Genomic DNA, 20872 nt, shown 5'->3' with positions numbered 1-20872 from the left:
AAAGTGCGGACGTCCTCTTTGGAACCCGCCTCCGTGTGTGTGTGTGTGTATATATATATTGTTATTTTTGTTGAGAAAACATATATGATATATGGATAAACCTCTGGTACAGCCAACATATTTAGCAAGTCAAAGCAGAGGACAGTGCTACCTCAGATGGCAACATATTAAACCATACTCGATTATCAGTTACCTTATTACCAGTGTTCGCCACAACATTTGCAATCATATTACCTTCTCTAAATTAGGAGTTCCTAACCTTTGTTTGGTAAAAAGCAATCTAAAATTTCAAATCCACATTCCCGATAAACTTGAGCAATGAGGGGAACTTGAAGCACAGTGAATTGGTACTTATTTTTGCTGCTATCACACACATCTTATGGATCCCACTTTAAATATTTTTCCTGCAAAGTTTAAGTTAAATTGTATATCACTTAGCCATTTAATTACTCATTACTATGATACTATCATTTCAGTTATATCCGTCGTTTTATATTTATTTGTAACGGTTCACCATTTGGATGACCAAATGCTTTCTAATATAGCTAAAGTTTTGCATAATTATGTATCATTATTTATCAAATAGGACTAACAGATCAACAGTTCTAATCGTTGAAATAAATCTTATATTTATCAAATTAATGACTTCTGCAATTTTAAAAGAGTTAGGATTTCTCGCTAGAGAAGGCATGTATTAGTTACTTCACTAGTTTGTTAAATTTTGCAGTAATTTTGGGACGAATCTGGAACCAAGTAGCTACGTATGGGAAAGCTGTTTTGCAATCATTGTTTGTGTTATCGGCCTGCTACTATTTATGTATCTTATTGGAAATGTGCAGGTACGTCTTTAATTACTAAGGGAAATGATTATTTATATATTTAATGTTTAGATTATGTGGCCTTACATTAAAATCTCCATATATTTAGTCGTATAAAATATTTGTCCCAACTAGGGATAGTCATTAATAAGATTTTTTTTTTGAACGCGTGGGGTGTCAGTCCATTAATAGTAAAGTAAGAAACATTACAAATATGACTCACCCGGACTCCGGGCAACGACAAAATAGAGTCATGAATGAATAATCTAAAACCCTAGACTACTCAAACATAATGTAATCATAGGATTAGGCTCCAATGCTTCAAGTAATCTTGACACTACCAGGGCAAACTCCGAACACAGCCAAGACCCTACCCTAATATTATTCATGTTTCCAGAGAAAACCCTAGGCGGGGGATTCTCCGGGCTCAATGAACAGATAAAAAATAAAGATAAAAACTCGAGGCCCAAGAGACCTACGAGCCCATGCTACAACAAGCCCAAGATCTAGATCCAGCCTTTGATCCACCATGCTGACGTCAGTGCCCAAACCTCCCGACGACCACCTCACGCCGGCAGCCCTAGCGTCGCTCCACCCCAAGGACCTGTCGTCACAGGCAGACGCATTCACTCCAGAAGCAGACTCTTGCCCCTATTAAGTAGAGGAGCCATACGCCGAAAGCCCCGCATCCCGTCCGATTACACTACCATCATCGCCTGGCCGCCGCACTCGCCACCGCCACACATCAAATATGGCTCCAGATCTGACACCAGAGCAACCTGCTAGATCTGGACCCACAACACTCCATGCCGGAGGAAGGCCATCATAACCAATCGCTGGAGACTCAAAGGAGCACCGAGCGCCAGAAGCAAGAAGAAGGAGGTCGAGGCCTCCCAATGCCAAGAGGATCCAACGCACAACAACCTTGAGACCACCTTCATCAGAGACCAGAGAGGAGGGAGACCACCCGTCCGAGTCAAAAGAACCAAACTGCTGCCGCCGCCGAGAAACCCTAGGAGAGAGCTTCGAGAGAGAGAGCATTTTTTTTAGTCATTAATAAGATAAACTTATGAAGTTTGATAAATTATAATTTTCTTAGGTCTCTTCTTAAAAAGCTTGCCTCCATTCAGTAATTATTGTTAGAGAGAATCTTGCGTGAGACGGACCGCACGGACACGTGGTGGGGAGGACCAATCACTGCCCAGCAGGAGATAGCTTATTAGACTAACTTTTCGATCACATATACACATCTTCACCGTTTATTGTTTAGGTCTATATGAGTAGATTACCTCTGCAAATTTTAAGCCAAATTGATAATCATTTAGGTATTCAAAATTGCAATTTAATATTATAAACATGAACGGTTCAGATTGGATAGATTTGGTTCGTCTATTGATTTAAACTAGTTCGATACATTAACAATCATCAATTTAACTGAAAATTTATAGATTTTATCTATACATTAGGACAAAAAAACTGAACGGCCAAGATGCCGAAATGCGATAGAAAAGTGGATCCCACAAGAGATCCTTTAAAATGACAAAAAAAAGGGTAAGAGGTATTGGAAAGTATACATCATAGAGTAGTCTCAGATGAAGTATAGCAAGAACTTTTGCATCTTTCATGTTTGACTTCAACTCCCCATTTTGTCCTTCTGTCAAAAACGATCTTCAACTAAGCTTTAGAGATCGCTAGCCATGGATCCAAATGTTTTGATTCTAGGTTTTACTAAGATTTTTTGTCATTTTCCGTAATCAATCTGCTCACTTTTACGCCCCAATTGAATCAGTAGAGCTCTGATATCACATTAAGATTCACTCCTCACTATATATGAACTCACACAATCACATTACTTTAGATAAAAAGAGAAAAGATGCATAGCAAAGGAGAGATCTCAAAAATTGTAGGCTTGTTAAGATGCTACGAAACAAACCTTTATATCAGGAAAAACAAACAATGTATCACACCATGTAGCAGATCATGCATGAAATGTATATAACCATGCACCTAACTTTGAAGGTTTTCATGTTATGATGTTAGACACACTAACATGAGTCAAAGAAGTCAAAGTATGTAACTTAAATGTTTTCACCAACTTTTTAATTCAAGTTAATAAACTAACTAAAGCATAAGGGCCGGTTAAACAACTAAGCTTTAACTTTGACATAGACTGTTTTTGTTTTTTTAAATCATATCTATCTATTTATATTATAGAGAATAATGCTAGGTGAACAATCTTTTTAGATACCACATGCTTCTCACTTTATTTTTGAATAAATGGTAATTCTATTGATAATATCGCATGCCAAGAAGGCCATTACATATACATCCGCTGACACATAACAATGGCCAGACAAGACTTCGTGGAGGAGCCACCGTGGTACATAGGATAGACCAACTATATTTGAACTTATCGCTCACTTATCTAAAGCGAGCCTATAACTATGACAAATCCATAGTCAATAGGCAAGTACTGAAAGTAACTAATACTCATGAGCGCTCACTAAGAACTAACGAGCATAGGGTCCTAAGAAAAGGACTTATTAGAAAGCAGAAATAAACTGACTAAAGGCCCAAACTCAAAGAAAGCTAAGCCCTAGGCCCAACAAGCAAGGCCCAGGTTCACTCCAAATGCACAATCTGCAATCTGGTACCCACGAGTGTTAGCCACCACAACTCGCCGCAGCAGCGACCTGACCTGCCGCAACCTCACTGCCACAACCCAACCGCCGCCTTTCCGCACCGAACTGCCGCCGCCTCCCCTTGCTTTCGCTTCAGGAACCACCATCGTTGCCCACTCAAGATCGAAAGAAAAGAACGACCTGCAGAAAAGGTGGATCCACAAACCAAATAGGTGAGAATCCACCTCTTCCCAACCCGCCTCACCGCCGCACTTGCTTGGGCTCGATCCCAGTTCGCCGCCTCCTCTTCAATCCTGAAACGCTGCACACAGACAGCAACCTGCAACAATCCGAAGAAAAACCTCAACCTTCACTGTCAATACCCATAAGACCAAGCCCTCTCAGAACTTGAAGACCATAGACCAAAAACATCACCCGTCCGGCAGCATCCGACGCCGACGAGGCGACGTTAGAACGCCACCGGACGAGTATGGGATTGCAGAAGATAGCCTTGGTTTGGTGGCGGCGTCTCTAGGAGAGAGGATAATGCTTCTCACTTTATGTGACAGGTGATGTAATACAAACTCTTACTTATAAAATAATAATTTCATTAAAGGACGTGGTTGTGTCATAGCTGCTGTCACATAAGTTGGGATGCAAGTGATACTTAAAAAAATGGTTCATCTAACATTATTCATTCATACTATAAAACCAAGTCTCCTCATTTCACCAATTTTTAAAATACCAAAATTGCCCTTTGAACAATAAAAACTAGTCTAATAACTGTAAAAATTATTAAAATAGACCGTAAACAACTTGATAGTTTATCCGTGTATTTTTTTTTTTTTTGAAAGATAAAGACATTAAAGAGCTGATCCACGTGGGATCATATACAAACATTGGTCAAAGTGTAACAGCTGACGAACAGAAGTGGGAAGCTGACACCAAATACTATTTTAAGATAAAGTCTGACCTAGCTGAGCAAAATGGTCTGCAACCATGTTTGCCTCTCGGTAAATATGATTGAAGGAAATATTAATAAAATGAGTAGAAAGATGATTGATGTCCTCCAATAAAGTGAAGATCCTCCACGACACCTTATAGATACGATGGATCATCTTGATTAGTAGTAAGGAGTCACCTTCAACTTGAAGATTTGGTATTTTGAGTCGACTCACCCAGAGTAAACCAGTCTTCAATCCCATCGCCTCTGCTTGAAGAACTGAAGCAAAGCCAATAGGAATCGAACCTGCACAAAGGGCAATTCCCTTTTGATCTCTAATGACAAAACCGGCGGAAGCTTTACCACTGCCATTAACTGATCCATCAAAATTCAGCTTGTAGTGATTGGGAGAAGGAGGCTGCCATAGTTTATCCGTGTATATACACGGGTTCAAAGCTAGTATTTTGATATTGGGAGGAAAAAATTCAATTAAAATTTAACCTCTAATCCTTGTTTGCTTATTTAATAAAAATATATTATAAGAATTATTAGGTCTTTTCACACCCACTTTTACCGATAAAATGTATAGAATAAATTTACATGTATCATTTCCCATGCACCTATATATGTAGATACATGTACTGCATAACTGCAATAAATATGTTAAATGAACGAGGGAAATGATTACAAGTTAGTTCTCTCTATCTCTCTCTCGATTCTTTTTTCCTGTCGAGACAGACATATATACAGATGGAAACTCAAAAATCGCTGTTGATTGAGGACGATATGATCAAGACAAAATATCAAGATATAGATACGTGGATGTCGGACACTGGTCTCCCTGAGGATATGAAGATCAAAATCACAGAACACCTAAAAGAATATAACGCAGTGGAAAAACACCTCGATGATGATGTGGATATAAAATTTCTGCTCTCTCGTGCTCCCACAGGGTTGACAAATTCTTTCAAGGAGCATCTCTGCATAAATGCCCTAAAGAAAGTACGTATGTTCCTCAACCTGCACTCTATATTCCTACAACTTTCTCGATGAAATTAGCTATACGTGTAAAATTATATAATATAATAAGAAGAATCATATTTGTTCTTACTGATGTTAACTAAGCGACATGTATCTAGGTAACCATGTTGCACAATATGTCTGAAGTTGCTTTGAGGATGATGTGCGCCTATGCCAAGCCACAAATTTACCATAAGAATAGCTACGTTTTCAGGAAAGGAAAGCCTCTTGATACGATGATCATCATCATAAAAGGCACAATTATATGTAGCAATGCTGAAGAATTAAACTCCTCATCAGTGAACACCGAGCCACGCATTCGCCAGAAAGGTGATTGTTATGGAGAAAAACTTCTGGATTGGAAACCAACAGATCAATGCCCTAATCCAATGTCTGGGCAAGATGTCCTATGCCAAACAAAAGTAGAAGCCCTTGTTGTCAGGGACGAGTCAGAAATGAAAGATGTCATATACTACTGGAGAAGGAGACAGTGGGACCAGAACTCAACTCCTCGGTTGGACTTGACGAAGACGGAAAAAAAAATTGAGAAGATACTAAACCAGGTGATTAAACATTATATTATCGAAATTAAAACATTATATAATATATAGGACAAGTTATGATACTGTAATGTTTATCATACATTCAATTTACATTTATTTGAATAAAAATTACAATTTATATGAATCAAAATTACAATATTGAGAACAAAATTATCAAATTCAGTTGCACTATTTACATATAATTAAACAAAAATTACAATATTGACAATGAATTTGTTCAAAAACTTGTAACAAGGTCGTAGGTGGTGTAATTACCATTAATAGAACTGAGTTATTCAAAATAGGACTCAACATTACCACTTTGACAACAAAGTTGTTGTAACAATTATAAATGTGTGTATCATATACATGTATGTATTATAGAAATTTCCAATATAGATAGCGGTAAGGCTATGATATGTTAATATTTCTCATACATCAATTTTTTTTACCACTTTGAGGACTAATTTTACCACTTTAAGAACTCATTTTACCACATGAGGACTTATGTGGTAACTAAGAAAATTTATCATTTTAAGAACTCATATTATCACTTTGAGAACTAATATTATTATTTTGAGAACTCATTTTACCACTTTAAGGTAATTGTATGCATGTCATACGTTAACACATTGTATAATTTCCCTATAGAGAGATTTGTCATACTTTCTAGTGTATGAGACAACAAATCTTGTCATCCATTAATTTTTAACGTTTGCTGGCCAATATCTAAATTTATATTTTTCTTGTTTAAAATAGAAATATTACTCTTCCATCATTTGAATGTTACATATAATATTCAATTTCATCTTTCTTTATCAATTCAATAATTTAAGTTCCTTATATGTGGATTGGTATTCAATCTTTATCAAATTTTGGAATTGAGTTCAGCTAGTTGAACTCAACAAATATCTAAGTATACTCAGCCTTAACAATTTTGGAATTTCAATGGTGTTACACGTACAGCCTAATAATCGAGATGAAATATATATATTAGAGACGCATATAATATTAATAAACTGCCTTGTAGTATTTGGTCAACTGATAAGTTGCTGCTTCTTCTTTCTTGTTGAAACAGATGTATGAAGAGTTGAGAACTACAAAGATCGAGGATGAGGAGTTAATACAAAAGACTGAAAAGAGGAATATCATGTTCAAAGAGAAAGCTATACTTGAGTGGGTGTCAAGAAATGATCTCCCTGAGAACCTGAAGACAGAAATCATGACGAACATGAAAGTAGGTAACGAAGTGGGAATAAACAAAGATGCTGATGTCGATGTGAAGTGGCTACTCTCTACTGATATTCCGGAACATATCGATATATCGATAAGGAAGCACCTCTGCATGAAGACACTAAAGAGAGTACGTTCCTCAACATTCTGTATAAATCATAGTTTTCTATTGTCAAACATGCATGAGACATGAGTAGGTACCCCTTCTTGAGTAATATGTCCAAAATATGTACTAGTGCTAACAATATCATCCAACAATGTGAATTTAATAATTCTAAAATGTAATTGAGTAGGTACCCATTCTTGAAAATATGGATGAAGACGTGCTAATGGCGATCTGCAAACATCTTGAGCCAGTGGTCTACACCGAGAATAACTACCTTTGTCGAACAGGTGACCGACTTGAGTTTATGCTTATTATTATAGATGGCATATTCGTATGGACCAACAGGCATGGTGATGCTGCAACAAGTTCCTCACCATTGACCACCAGGGGTATTGTGAAAGGTGATTTCTGTGGAGAAGACATATTAAGTTGGGCATCACCGAACAACTTCTTTTCTGCTCCTGCTCCTGCTCCGATCTGGAGCAGAGATATCAAGTGTCAAAAAAAAGTGGAAGCATTTGCTCTCACGGCCGAGAACTTGAGGCAGGTAGTCTCTGAAAATAAAATCAAGTGGGATCAGAGTTTCAGCAATTGTGCCGGTGAGTTCACTTCTGGTACTACTGAGCATAGAGCACTGGAACAGATTACCCAGGTTCAAGGTGACATGCTTCGTGAGCTGGTTCTTGTTCGAGAGAGCATGCTCCAGTTTCGTGATGATATGGCTACTCAGGCACGGAGACTAGATGAAATGACAGAGTTTTTAGCAAAATCAGGATATCCAGGAACACCTCCTCCTGCACCCTGAAGGATATCGATTATCCTGGAGGCTCCTACATTTTGTTGATTTTATATCTGGAAACTGATGTAGCTCATATTACCCGCATGGATTGTGAATATGTTTTTATGATCCATATGCAGTTATTTAAGGAACTTCGATCTACAATATATACTTACATGTATGACGTATACACAGAATCTAGCAATGTGTAAGTCATAGGTAATCTTTCTTTGTCATCACTGACTGTCAGATCTCTATGAGCATAGCACACCTATGTGTATAATAGAATTTTTGCTTATTCAATAGTTTGAGATAGGACACTTGATTCTGTACTCGATTAATTCACCTTTACATACTCAAGAGGGGAAAATTCTAGTGTACTTGTGGTTATCTCATACCCACATTTACAAAAGTGACAACAAATTTGTTGTCAGAGTGGTAATGTTGAGTCATATTTTGTGTAATCTTAGTTCTAATAATGGTAATTACACCTCTTACGACATTGTTACAAGCTTTTGAACAAATTCGTTGTCAATGTTGTAATTTTTGTTGTAATTTTAGTTCTAATATGGTAATTACACCTCTTACGACATTGTTACAAGCTTTTGAACAAATTCGTTGTCAATGTTGTAATTTTTGTTTAACTATATGTAAATAGTGTAAATGAATATGGTAACTTTTGTTCTCAATGTTGTAATTTTGGTTCAAATAATTGTAATTTTTTGTTCAAATAGTTGTAAGGAAAATTCTAGGGCTGGGCAGAAACCGAACCGGACATCCAAAACCGGCCGAACCGGGCCGGAAAACCGGGTTGGTGACCGAACCGGATGAAAATGGCGGGAAAAAATGAGTAGACCGAACCGGACCGGATTGCTCCGGGTCGGGACCGGGTTTAGCCAGTGAACCGGCCGAAAAAAACCGAACCGGGCCGGATAATAATATTATTTAATTAATATAATTTTTATTTATATTAAAATTATTTTTAATAGTTGTCGAATTCTGATTGGTCTAAATGAGGTTACACATACATTGCGTTGCACCTGATTGCTCTCAGTCTCATATACGAAAACCCTAGTTTGAGATCTCATTCCCTCATTTCGAATCCGCCTCTCTTTTCTCTCTCAACTCTCAGTCTCAGCTTCTCTCTCTCGACTCACAGATGGATTAGCCGGTTCTCTCTCTCTACTCACGACGCCGCCTCTCTTTTCTCTCTCAACTCTCAGTCTCAGCTTCTCTCTCTCGACTCACAGATGGATTAGCCGGTTCTCTCTCTCTACTCACGACGCCGCTTCTCTCTCTCGACTCACAGCCTTCGAATGCCGGTTCTCTCTCTTAACTCACGACTCCGCTTCTCTCTCTCGACTCACAGCCTTCGAACGCCGACCGAAGACACCGACTCGGACTAACGCCGACCGAGGACGTCATCTCGACTCATCTCCTGATGGAATCGGTATGGGTTCAGCTTGATTTTCATTTCGATTTCGATTTTGTTTGATTTGATTGGCCATACCCAACTTTCTGTTTTTTGTTCTTTCCTTCCGGTTTCATTCAAGTATGAACTGCTTTAACTTTGGTTTGTAATAACTAATAACTTTAACTTCTGTTAGGTACTTGGAACTTGATGTTGCAGCCTTTAAGTTCTTTAACTATAGTTTGTAATAACTTTAAATTTAATGTTTCGTACTTTGAAGTTTGAACTTTATGTTTGTGCTGCTGGAACTTTGATTTACTGCTAGAACTTGGAAGTTGGAACTTTGATTTATGTTTGTGCTGCATGTTAGCTATTTGGTTTGTAAACAGATTGTTAGACTGTTGGAACTTTGATTTAGTTTTGGAAATTGCTTTTTGGTTATAAATGTTGAACATCTGGAGCAGATTGTTGATATTTGAATAATTTGATAGTTGATCTGCAGGTTTAACATTAACTTAATGTTATTACTTATTTGTGTAGTTGAGAACTTGAGATGTTGATGTCATGAACAGGTTACTTGTAATGTTCATTACTTGATTTAGTGAACAGATTATGAGTGGTTTATACTTTATTTTGTTGATATTTTGATAGTAATGGTTACTCATTTGACAACAGTTAAATTTGTCGACTTTGGTCGAAAATATGCCAAAAAGAAAAGAAAGTCGAACATAACCGAAACCGATCCGCACCGCACCGCAAAACGGTGTAACCGAAGTAAGCGGTGTAGGTTTTTAAAATGCGGTTGCGGTTTTAAATATAGCACAACCGAATGAAGCGGTTCGGTTGCGGTTTTAGCCCAACACCGAACCGCCCCGAACCGCGCCCACCCCTAGAAAATTCTACAATTTGTTAACGTATGACATGCATACAATTGCCTTAAAGTGGTAAAATGAGTCCTCAAAATAGTAATATTAGTCCTCAAAGTGGTAACATGAGTCCTTAAAGTGGTAAAATGAGTCCTCAAAGTGATAAAAATAGTTGATGTATGAGAAACATTAACATACCATAGCCTTACCCATAGTTGTAAATAAGTGTATGAGATACCCACAAGTACCATAGCTTGTCTCCTCAAGAGGTGGCTCTCCTTGATCTTGAACAAATCAACAACTCTTAGTTTACCGACCTTAACGTGCATGTTTTTCCATGATCAACAATGAAATTCAACAGTCTTTATTTTGAACATTTAAGTTTTTGAGTATAAATTGAATTTTGCACGTCAACAAATGTGGGAATGTATTTTTACTAAATAGCAAATGTTGGTGTACTAGTGGCTGCCATTTTTGAATGAGACTCGAGTTTTCCAATTCTTGAATGAAGCTTCTAATTAGGAGTAATCATCTTCGAATATCTTGTGTAATTACTCTAAGCTACTTATCAATGAAATTTCTTTTCCTTTGGCAAAAAAAAAAAAAAAGAAAAAGAAAAAAGAAACCTTATTATTCTCTAGTCTTCGAATATCCTTTCACTTTTGCAAGAAAATGAAGTACCAACTTTAGGAAAATTCTACAATATGTTAACCTATGACATGCATACAATTGCTTTAAAGTGGTAAAATGAGTCCTCAAAATAGTAATATTAGTCCTTAAAGTGGTAACATGAGTCCTTAAAGTGGTAAATTTTCTTAGTTACAACATGAGTTCTCAAGTGGTAAAATGAGTCCTTAAACCGGTAAAATGAGTCCTCAAAGTGGTAAAAAAAAGTTGATGTATGAGTAACATTAACATACCATAGCCTTACCCCCAACTTTAGAAGTTAGAACTAACTTAACTGGAATGGTCGTGCAGCGTCAGTGTGCTAACTTAATTACTTAGGAGGGTTGAGAGAAATTCACCACTCTAGCAGTCTAGCTTGCTTTTATTATAAAGAAGTTGATTATAAGTGAGTGAGGGAGGTGGTTTAGGAGGCAGAAGGAAGAAAAGAGAAGGCAAAAAACTCTATCTCGGAGGCAGAAGGGAGGAAGAGAGAGGAAAAAATAGGTCAGTGACAGAGCCATAAAAAAAAATTCAAATGAGGGCAAAATCGTCCTTTTGATGAGGGAATGAACAGTTAATTCATTTTTTATATATGTACTAGAAAAAGTGTCCGTGCGCTACCGCGGGTTTTATTATCAATCGATCTATTTGTAGTCATGTACTCTAGCTAGGTTAAACTACATTGTGAGGTGTGGTGAGTAATGTGCTCATGTAGATAAATAACAATTTGATTTACTAACTCTTTAGAACAATTGGAATTGTTTGAAATGAAGAAGTTTAGAATATCAAGAAAATATTATAAACCCAAGGATAGGATATTTTAATCTTATACAATTCAATTAATAAAGCATGGCAGTTTCTTGCTATTACAAAAGATATGATGCAAATTGAGAAATATATCTCTTGTACCTCCAATCTGATTTTGACCGTCTTCCACCTCCCATTCCATAACCCAACTGTAGATTAAGATTGTATATGTAATATGTTAGCAACCGATTTGAATTACAAATATTAACCAAGAAACCACGAACCAAAAAAAAAATCAATTAAGAATTAGGTATGAGAGGATTGGATTGAGAACCTACCAATGCTCTTGTTTTCAGTTGGTGTCGTCTTGAGTTCCTTACACCTTCATCAAAGTAGATGGCCTCCATGTCAGATCTGTGATGGACATAAAATAAAGTCAAAAATAGAGACAATAGAAGTCCATAAACCACTGACAATAAGAGTTGCTAATGCACAGGAACAAAAAACCAATTAACCATATATTACTCAGAAAAATAGGTGTCTCATCGATTGTCTAACAGTGGTTTAGAGTCTTCGGGGTGTATAGAGAGAGAGAAAAAAATAAAGTATGTTTTTGGCGAATAACATTTATTTAGATTAATAAGTAAAATGATATGTCCAGAAGTAAGAACAATAATGATGACACCCAAGATTTGATATAATCGAAATTGATGAGTTCCCTGTGAGGAACTCTCGATCACCATTAAACAGTAAAATTATATGGATGGAGAATATTGTTCTAGTTAGTCAGGACATTATATTGCATGCAGTACTGAAAATTAATGCTTTTTGTATGCCGATAACCCAATACTTGGAACCTACCTCCGACAGGGTTCTGAATTGTTTCAACCAAGTTATATTCTTAAGTGGTTATAATGTGCTCTTATCAAGCTAAGCTGAGGAGGTAAAAAGATATCCAATAAATTTGTAAACTAATACAAATCAAAATTGTAAACTATCACTGCTACTGAAAGATTACCAATAGAGGAATCTCTAAGCTATAATTTCTTCTCCTTTGGCTTGAATTGGTGTTTCTTTTCTCTTCTTAGAATTAGCAGTTTTTTCTTTTTTCATAAAAAAGGAAAACAAACCCAGAAACACAATACAAAGAAAGAAGATCAAAGAGGAATACCAACCTTCCCGGAGACTGTTATCCAGCAATTCTTCCTGCACTTATGTTGGCAACCCTTCCACCCAAGGTATTCCTCTCTTTCTGGCTAATGCCAACAATCATTTCAAACAAAAATTCTCAAAACCTAGATAATGCCACAGCATAAATCATGAAACAAAGAGTAAATAGTTCTTTAGAAGACTAACCTGTGAGAAAGACAATCAAGGTAGACAACCAAGCCCCTGAACCATAACCATCTCATACAAATCAAGTATCACCCAAAAAAGCTAAACAATCATCAAGCCAAGTTCAGACAGAGAAATGATGTAATAACCTCTTTTTTTTAATTAGCACCTTAGTAGTGGAGTTTTCTTTATGCGGCATGTTCTTTGAGCAAGTGGAAGCAGTGCTTCTGCTTTGCTTTGCTTTTTTTTTTTTTTTTTATAGTATGAGAATTAGTGGAAGGACGTAGGTAACACACAGAACCTCTCTCTCTCGGCCGAACCGAACCAAAAACAGAGCAAATCATCATCAACTCATCTCTCCCACCTCAGGCCACCTCAAGGCACCAGACCACATCCCACGCCTTCGCCTCGTCCTTGCGCAACCGCCAGTGGAAGCCTTGCACCGCAACACGGCCGGCAACGGCGGCGGAGGACACGGTTCCGTTTTGAGCTCGTTTTGGTTCGATCTCGATATCTTGAGCTACAGGCCACTGATTTTCTTGAATTTTGGCTCATTGGACTCCCCTCAACTTTCTGAACAAGAACCAAGAAGGACCGGACCTGGGTAGAACCATTTCACGTTCGTCGGAGCTCGCCTCGGTTTAGATCGAAAATCACCTTTTGATCCGGATATCTCGAGTTACAGACCACCATTATTTATGATTCTTGGCTTAATGAACTAGTATTGAGTTTCTGAACAAGTCTCAAGAAGGGATCGAAGCGAGTGGTGGAATTTTTTACGTCGAACACAAGCTCGCCGGATTCTGGAAAAATTTCGGACACTATGACTGATTTCGGTAATTTTCGACCTCTTCTTGATGTTTTCTGATAGCATGCCTTTATAGTTTTTTGTTAAACATGATAAGATGAAGATAAGCAACCCGGCCCCGACACCATTAGCGGTGGTCGGCGGCGGCTCTGCCACTAACTCTGGCGGCCCTTTCCGGCCACCTCCGGGGGTCACAAGAACAGTTTCTGTGCATTTTTAGATTCTATATTTTAATACGATCATTTTGATATATTATACGTAATTTTTGGATATCTTATGATTAAGTTATGAATTTTTACATTTCGATCGATTTCGATCGTTCGATTTGTGATCTGTGAAGATCGGACTGTCTGATGGACTTATAGTTTTGATATGTTGATCGTATGACCGTCCCGATGACTTTGTGTGGTCACGGGCGAAGATCCGACCGTTGGATCTTCGTATAATTGTGAAATAGTAATTTGAAAGGCGATTCGTGAGAATCCGACAGTCGGATTTTCGAATAATTTTGTAGAGATGTTTGTAAGGATAATTTAAGAGGATCTGACTGTTAGATCTTCATGATAATTTTGGAGGATGATCCTACGGGCGATCTGTGAAGATTCGACCGTTGGATTATCATATAATTTTGATCCGACCGTTGGATCATCATTTAAATTCAATCTGACCGTTGGATCATCAATAAGTTAGAATCCGACCGTTGGATTGATGTTTATGTATGGTTTATGATTGATTTACTAAGTTAAGACCATATCTGATTAGATAATTGACGGTTTGAGTTGGCGAACGATTGTGAATCGTATTTTGAGCTGTTAAGAAGATGCAGCGGGAATTGGAGGTGAGTAAGCCTCACATGGTTCATATTACGAACCGAGTACATTTAATTAATTTATTTTGTCGTATTTGTGTGAAAATATTTATGGAATAAATATTTGTTTTAAATCATATGGACTTGATCAACTACGGTCCATAGGTAAGTAAAATGATTTCTATTATACAAAATGAATTTCACGATTTTCTTGTGTGACTTATAGTTAGTATTAGTGGCCATTCTTGAGTGGGTGATTACGTATATATATATTTACGTGATTATATATGGGATTGTGTGACATGGTGATCTGTGGTTTTATAATGATTTAATTGATGTGAAATCGAAAACGTGAATTACCATATTCATTATGATAATAGTGATTGGTGAAATTATATTGGAAATTCATGGATGACGTGTTATTGAGTGATGATATGATTGAGAATGGATTGGTGAATTTTGGAGTTGTATTTTGAGCACATATATACACAATAATAATATGTATCATGGAATTATTGATTCTACGGTGTGAAAGAATATTATTGTGATCGATTTTGGATTTATGATCGACGTAGTGACATGTATGAGGGATCGGATGCTCTAATCCTAGGTGGATGACGGGCTACGATTATTTGAGTATGCTTATCGGATGCTTTAATCCTAGGTGGATGACGGGCTACGATTATTTGAGTATAATAGATGCCACGACCCTTATTGGGCGATGGGCTAAGTTGAGTATGCGTATCGGATGTTCTAACCTATGTGATAAACTACGATATCGATAATCATGTCGGATGCCATAACGTAGGCCAGATGATGGGCTACGATGCAGTAGAGCTCTAGTCTGTGAGTACCGTATTTGTATAAATACGATGTTGGGGGTTTGAGAAGAAAGATGTGATTTTAGATCCCGTATCGTCGAATGCCATAATCTGGACCAGGTGATGGGCTACGATGCAGTAGAGCTCTAGTCTGTGAGTACCGTATTTGTATAAATACGATGTTGGGGTTTGAAAAGAAAGATGTGAGTTTAGATCCCGTATTTATTTGATGATTTGGTGATTGATTTTTGGAATGTGGATTTCTTTGTGGATGTTGAAATTGTTGGGTGTTGACGTGGATTAAAAGAAATGTAATTTAATAAATCAACCGTTTCTTCTTGTTTACTCATACGAGCTGTCAAAAGCTTACCGGGTTTGGTGTTGTTGCAATCCCAGTACACTATTCAAACTATGTAGCGGGAAATCCTGCAGGTCAGGAAAATCAGAGCGGTGATCGTGCGGGTTAGAGTATTTTGTATTGATTTTACAGCATTTGTAATTGTGAGGTGAGTTATGCTCATTTGAGCCTTACAATTTAATTTGGTGTGAGTGTGCTGTAATAAATAACTTGAGGATTTGAGTTTTGTAATATTGAGCGGCGTGAGGTGTGGTGGTTTATGAGAAAAAAATTCAGCTTGCTATTTAAGTGAGTTGTATTAATTCATGTTTCGGATTTGAGTTTGTTATTCAAAATCCGGGGCGTGACAAATGAAGAGATGAATAACCTATGTCGTAACTTCCGCAGAGGTAACCAAATGATAGATTAAGTATTAAGTGAGTTAGAATTCATTAAACAATAGAGATTAAGGAGATGACAATCTCAGTCAATGATTATCTAACCCAGAACTTAACAAAATTGAAACAGATTAAGGAGAATTATTGGCTCTACATACCTCAGTCAATTTGTTTCGATACTGCACTCATCCTCCCCTACATGACCCAAACCCAAAATCAGTGACATGCAAACATTCAGAATGAGTCTGAAGAAACTCTCTAAAAATAAAATAAAAATATAAAAAATCTGTACAGTACCTGAGCAAAACGAATATCTATTATCCTAGGACCAGAAACAGCTTTCTCTCTATCTCGCTTTCTTTCAGCGGAGTAAAGAAAGAAAGACATCGCAGAATCAAAACGAAACCGGTGCAGCTTCCCGTCCCCTCTTCCTTTTCTCCGAGTTATCTACCTGTTAATTTCATATATTTCCAATCAGATCACTCCAGCTCTTCCAATTATGGGAAACAAATGGAATTGAATTACCAACCTTACCAATCAGTGATGAATTTTTTCAAGCTCGTTCATTCTTGTTCTTCTTTCTTCTACTCGCTTGAGTTACGAAATTAAGAGTGAAAAGTTTGTCCGAAAGCTACGATTTGATTCTTCTCTCTCTCTCTCTCTGAGTCGAGAAAACAATCTGCGACCTTGATGACTACACTCAATGGAGGTTTCCCGAACACACCGAGTCCACTGGAGGGTTCCCGAACACACTAAAACACACTCGGTCATTTTATGATTTTTATCTCTACATAAACCTCGGGGAAAAAACGACCTTTTACTGTTAAATGAACAGTAAGTCTCCTTTAGTATATAGTAAACTAGCAATGATACCCGCGCTTTACTGCGGGATTTATTGTTGGTAATAATTTACAATAATGAAAGATATAATTGAAAATGACTTTATTCTTGATTAACTGATCAAATACCATATATTACATTAATCGGAATAGTATTTGTGTGAAGACACGCAAGCTGTTCTCGATTGAACTGCTCCAGAAAGTATTTCCATATCATCTGATTCCTCCAAGCCTTTGATAGGACACTGTCAGCTTCCTGTTTTAGCAGTCCAACACGTTGCATCCAGCAGCATTACCATTATCCACCTGGAGGCAACTCCCTCTTGAATTCAATTTCCTTATCGGTCAAACTTGATTTGGCAAACCAATGTCAGTAATCAGTATGAAAGAAAACAATTTCCGCCAATATCAATTTCTCTTTAGAATGTTTGTAATGGGCAAGCAGTTTTCCACCATCGTGAAGGTTGTCGTTGACCACAGGCACTTGCTTGAAATTCTGAGCACATGCATGCGAGCGAGGCAAATTGCTGGCCTCTAAAATCTTCACTCCGACGACTTTTTCAATGCACTCAAGCCAGTAAGCTAACATTCCAAATGCAATGTCCACCGAACCTATAGTATTGTCACTAGCAAAAAATTTCTGGTCTCCAAGGCCTTGTTCTTCCACGATTTTCAGGACTTCTTGGAACTCTTTTGCCTTTTCGCCTTTTTCTCCGACAGCTTGGAAATATGCAAAGATAGCGGGCCTTATCAATCGAAGTTGATTTGGCAAACCAATGTCAGTATCAGCCATAACTGAAAGAAAACAAAGGACATACAGATCTAATGTACAGAATCTGAGAAAATGCATAAGTATCATCATCAATCCACTTGATACAGGCTGCAATTATTACCAGGTCAACTACATACGCATTCAAAATCTAATGTGGTTGGACTTGTGCGCACACCTAGTTTGCTCAGCTAGAGCAATTTGTTCATATATAACTATGACCATTAACCACAACCATCAACTTTTCCATTCCAAAACTAAATATCCACAACTGTAAATAGTTTGTGCAGCTCTTAATCACCAAATAACCCATTAAACAACCAAAAATTTAGTAGATCTTTTGCTATTAATTGAGATTAAATGCCACACTTCTCTGTACACTTGCATTGGCCCTCAACAATAATTTTCAATTCCATCTGATGATCTGAAATATCTAATCGAAGAAACTAAGAAGAATACAAAGGTTTATAACATAAACATACATACCAGTACCTATTTCAAAGAAAACAACAATAACTGGGTAACTCACACTGTACTTACATAGCAATTTACAAGTATAATTAGCCATAATGAGCCACGCTCATGTGACCGCCAGCGGCACCAACTACCGCCAAGGGTGTGACCTACGGAAACACAGCCAGGCGGGCTACCGCCTGAGATCATCCCCAGATCACCGCTGAATCGCCGCCACGCGCTGTACCGAGAAAGCATCAGAAGCTCTAGAAGCTGGGGACTGATGCACATCAGCCCCACATCGAAAACATGGAGAAGATCAGGCCTCTCCTCACCTATAAAAGGTTCTCTCCTCTCTCCTCATTTATTACGCATTCACTACTTGCCCACTGTTACCATGTCAACATAAATACATTGACTAACTTAGGCATCGGAGAAGAGAAGACCGCCCAACGCGGTTTCCCTCTGACGCCCTTTGTATTTCGCTTGACAGGTAGTGGAAGTATCAGGAATATCACGAGTAGCGGTCCGCCCCTCGGACCAGCGTTATCCAAAGGTTTAGCTACCGCTGAACCTTTATACATTAACATTGACGCCGTCTGTGGAAACCTTTGAGCAAAATGCCATTCCACCACAACTACCATGACTAACGGTAGCAGGGGAAACGCTGAAGAGTAGGCGGAACAATCTGCCAACCCCCACCCCACCAACCCCGAGACTGACATTAACCCAGCGGGTAATGTTAACCGTGCACTATTCAATACCCCGGTCAACCCCGGTGCGGAACCACAGGGCTCATCCCAGGTCTTGCTAACCCAAACTGCAGCGGAAACCCGACCAGGCGACAGTCGCCCACCGATCCAGGACCTCGCCGCAATGTATGAGCTGGCATTGGCGGACCTCCACAAGGCAAATAGGGAGCGTGAACAAGAGCGCAGGGAGAAGGCCGAGGCCCAAAAGCAGTGGCTACACTAATGTCTAAATTCGAAGAGTTAAAAAGGGCGCTGGAGGCAAACGCTAACCCAGCGCAAAGCGAGCAATCGCGGAACACCAGACGTAGTCGACCCAACCCATGCGGACTGGTACCAGCACCAGTCATACAGATGCAAGTACCGCCAAACCCGCCAGAACTATTGGAAATGGGCCCACCTCCCCTGCCCCGCCTAATGATGGAGCAGGAGGCGGAGTCACAACCGCACACCAGCCGCTCCGCGACAAGGGCTAGAACAGAAGGTCATCGGCCCGCCCCCAGGCGGGAACTGGCACAGCGGAACCCCCAGACAGGACCCGCTGGAGATGCAACCGCTCTAATTTTAGAAAGGATGCAGCAATTGGAGCAAAGGCTATTCTGGGCGGAGGCAGGCTCCCCAGCGCCAATTTCAAATCCACTCTTCGCGTCCAGACCAGGACCATTCACTGCCAGGATCTTACAGGCCGTCAGGCTAACATATGCGAAGACACCAAAGATGCCACATTACGGCGGCATGTCAGATCCCTTCGTCCACATGGACACCTTCAAGAAGGTCACAAACAACAAGGGATTTGATGACGCAACTCTCTGCCACGTGTTCAGCGAGACTTTGGACGACAATGCAATGAGCTGGTTCTTTGAGTGCCCGACAGGATCCATCGACTCATTCCACGCATTGTCAAATGCTTTCCTCTCCTGGTTCATCCTGTTGGCCGCCGGACATCACAACACAACTCAACTGTTCAACGTCATACAAGGAGCGGAGGAAACGCTAAACACTTTCGTCACCAGATGGCGAGCGGTGACATCTCAGTGCCAGGATCTGGATAAGACAATGGCGCTGGCAGCTTTCAAGAAGGGGTTATTAAAGGGTCTATTTCTCTATCACCTCAATTACAATCATCCAAATGCCGCATATGACCACGTCATGAGCGAAGCTGTCATCCACGCACAGGCGGAGTTCATCACATATGGAGAAACCCCACCACCACCGCCAACACCAGCAAAGACCAATCAACCCTCCACCAGCCATCAAGAGACCACTAGCAAAACTTCTGCTACGCCGCCAACAGGGCAACTATCAGAATAAGCGGCAAAAGGACCAGAACTATCACAAGGACAGCCGCTCATCCCGGGGAGATAACCGTAACAAACGGACGGAGTCCTCCCAGCGGTACGCAGTGTTCACAGTCCTCACCGCCTCGTACGATGAAATATACGATCAGTGCAAAGACCAAATCCCGCCGCCGCCTCCAAGAAAATACCCAAGGCAGAAAAGCCCAGAAATACCGGTAAGTGGTGCAAGTACCACGAGGACAGCGATCACAACACCAACAATTGCAACGCTCTCAAAACAGCTGTCGAGACGTTGTACCGTGATGGTAAGATGGAACAGTTCAAGGTGCTCCAACCGCCGCCCGTGATCGCCAACATCGAGCCCTTGGGCCGCATCAACACCATCGACGGCGATGCTCCAATCACCAACATGTCTCACAGGGCAACAAAGCGCTATGCAAGCGCTAACCACTCCAAGGAAGTCTGTAACATCCGCTATGAGAGATCCGCCAAACTCCCAAAATCTG

General features: G+C 39.2%; 2 protein-coding genes and 1 long non-coding RNA gene across 5 annotated transcripts in view; 1 reads left to right on the top strand and 2 right to left on the bottom strand.

Annotated features, from left to right (window-relative positions):
• Positions 1-8421, top strand: part of LOC133708094 (cyclic nucleotide-gated ion channel 1-like) — a 25215-nt gene extending 16794 nt beyond the window's left edge. For both annotated transcript variants that reach the window (XM_062133542.1, XM_062133541.1), the window contains 5 exons: positions 728-839; positions 5121-5384; positions 5522-5965; positions 7023-7307; positions 7471-8421. In XM_062133542.1, the coding sequence (XP_061989526.1) occupies positions 728-839; positions 5121-5384; positions 5522-5965; positions 7023-7307; positions 7471-8088 (1723 nt within the window). In that variant the 3' untranslated portion in view covers positions 8089-8421. The remainder of the gene's footprint in view (positions 1-727; positions 840-5120; positions 5385-5521; positions 5966-7022; positions 7308-7470) is intronic.
• A 3666-nt stretch (positions 8422-12087) lies between these two features.
• On the bottom strand, positions 12088-16934 carry LOC133707811 (uncharacterized). Of its 2 annotated transcripts, XR_009845293.1 has the most exons (6): positions 16793-16934; positions 16556-16709; positions 16417-16453; positions 13108-13143; positions 12927-13007; positions 12088-12165 (listed from the first exon to the last, which is right to left on the bottom strand). It is a non-coding gene; the product is annotated as an uncharacterized LOC133707811 (long non-coding RNA). The 2 variants fall into 2 exon arrangements; XR_009845294.1 differs by lacking the exon at positions 12927-13007 and having other exon boundaries at positions 12089-12165.
• Positions 16935-17467: 533 nt separating this feature from the next.
• LOC133711265 (glutathione S-transferase U8-like) lies at positions 17468-17890 on the bottom strand. The gene has a single exon (XM_062137416.1). It carries the CDS (start codon positions 17888-17890, stop codon positions 17468-17470), a length of 423 nt encoding a protein of 140 aa, XP_061993400.1.
• Between the last annotated feature and the right edge of the window lie 2982 nt (positions 17891-20872).

This window comes from Rosa rugosa, chromosome 5 (genome assembly GCF_958449725.1).
Source record: "Rosa rugosa chromosome 5, drRosRugo1.1, whole genome shotgun sequence".
In the NCBI taxonomy this organism is placed as follows: domain Eukaryota; kingdom Viridiplantae; phylum Streptophyta; class Magnoliopsida; order Rosales; family Rosaceae; genus Rosa; species Rosa rugosa.
Note: the sequence above shows the minus strand (reverse complement) of the source record. Positions and strands in the feature narration are given on the sequence as shown.

Coding starts and splice junctions, on each gene's coding strand:
- LOC133711265 (XM_062137416.1), bottom strand. CDS start 17,890: ATGGCTGATACTGACATTGGTTTGCCAAATCAACTTCGATTGATAAGG.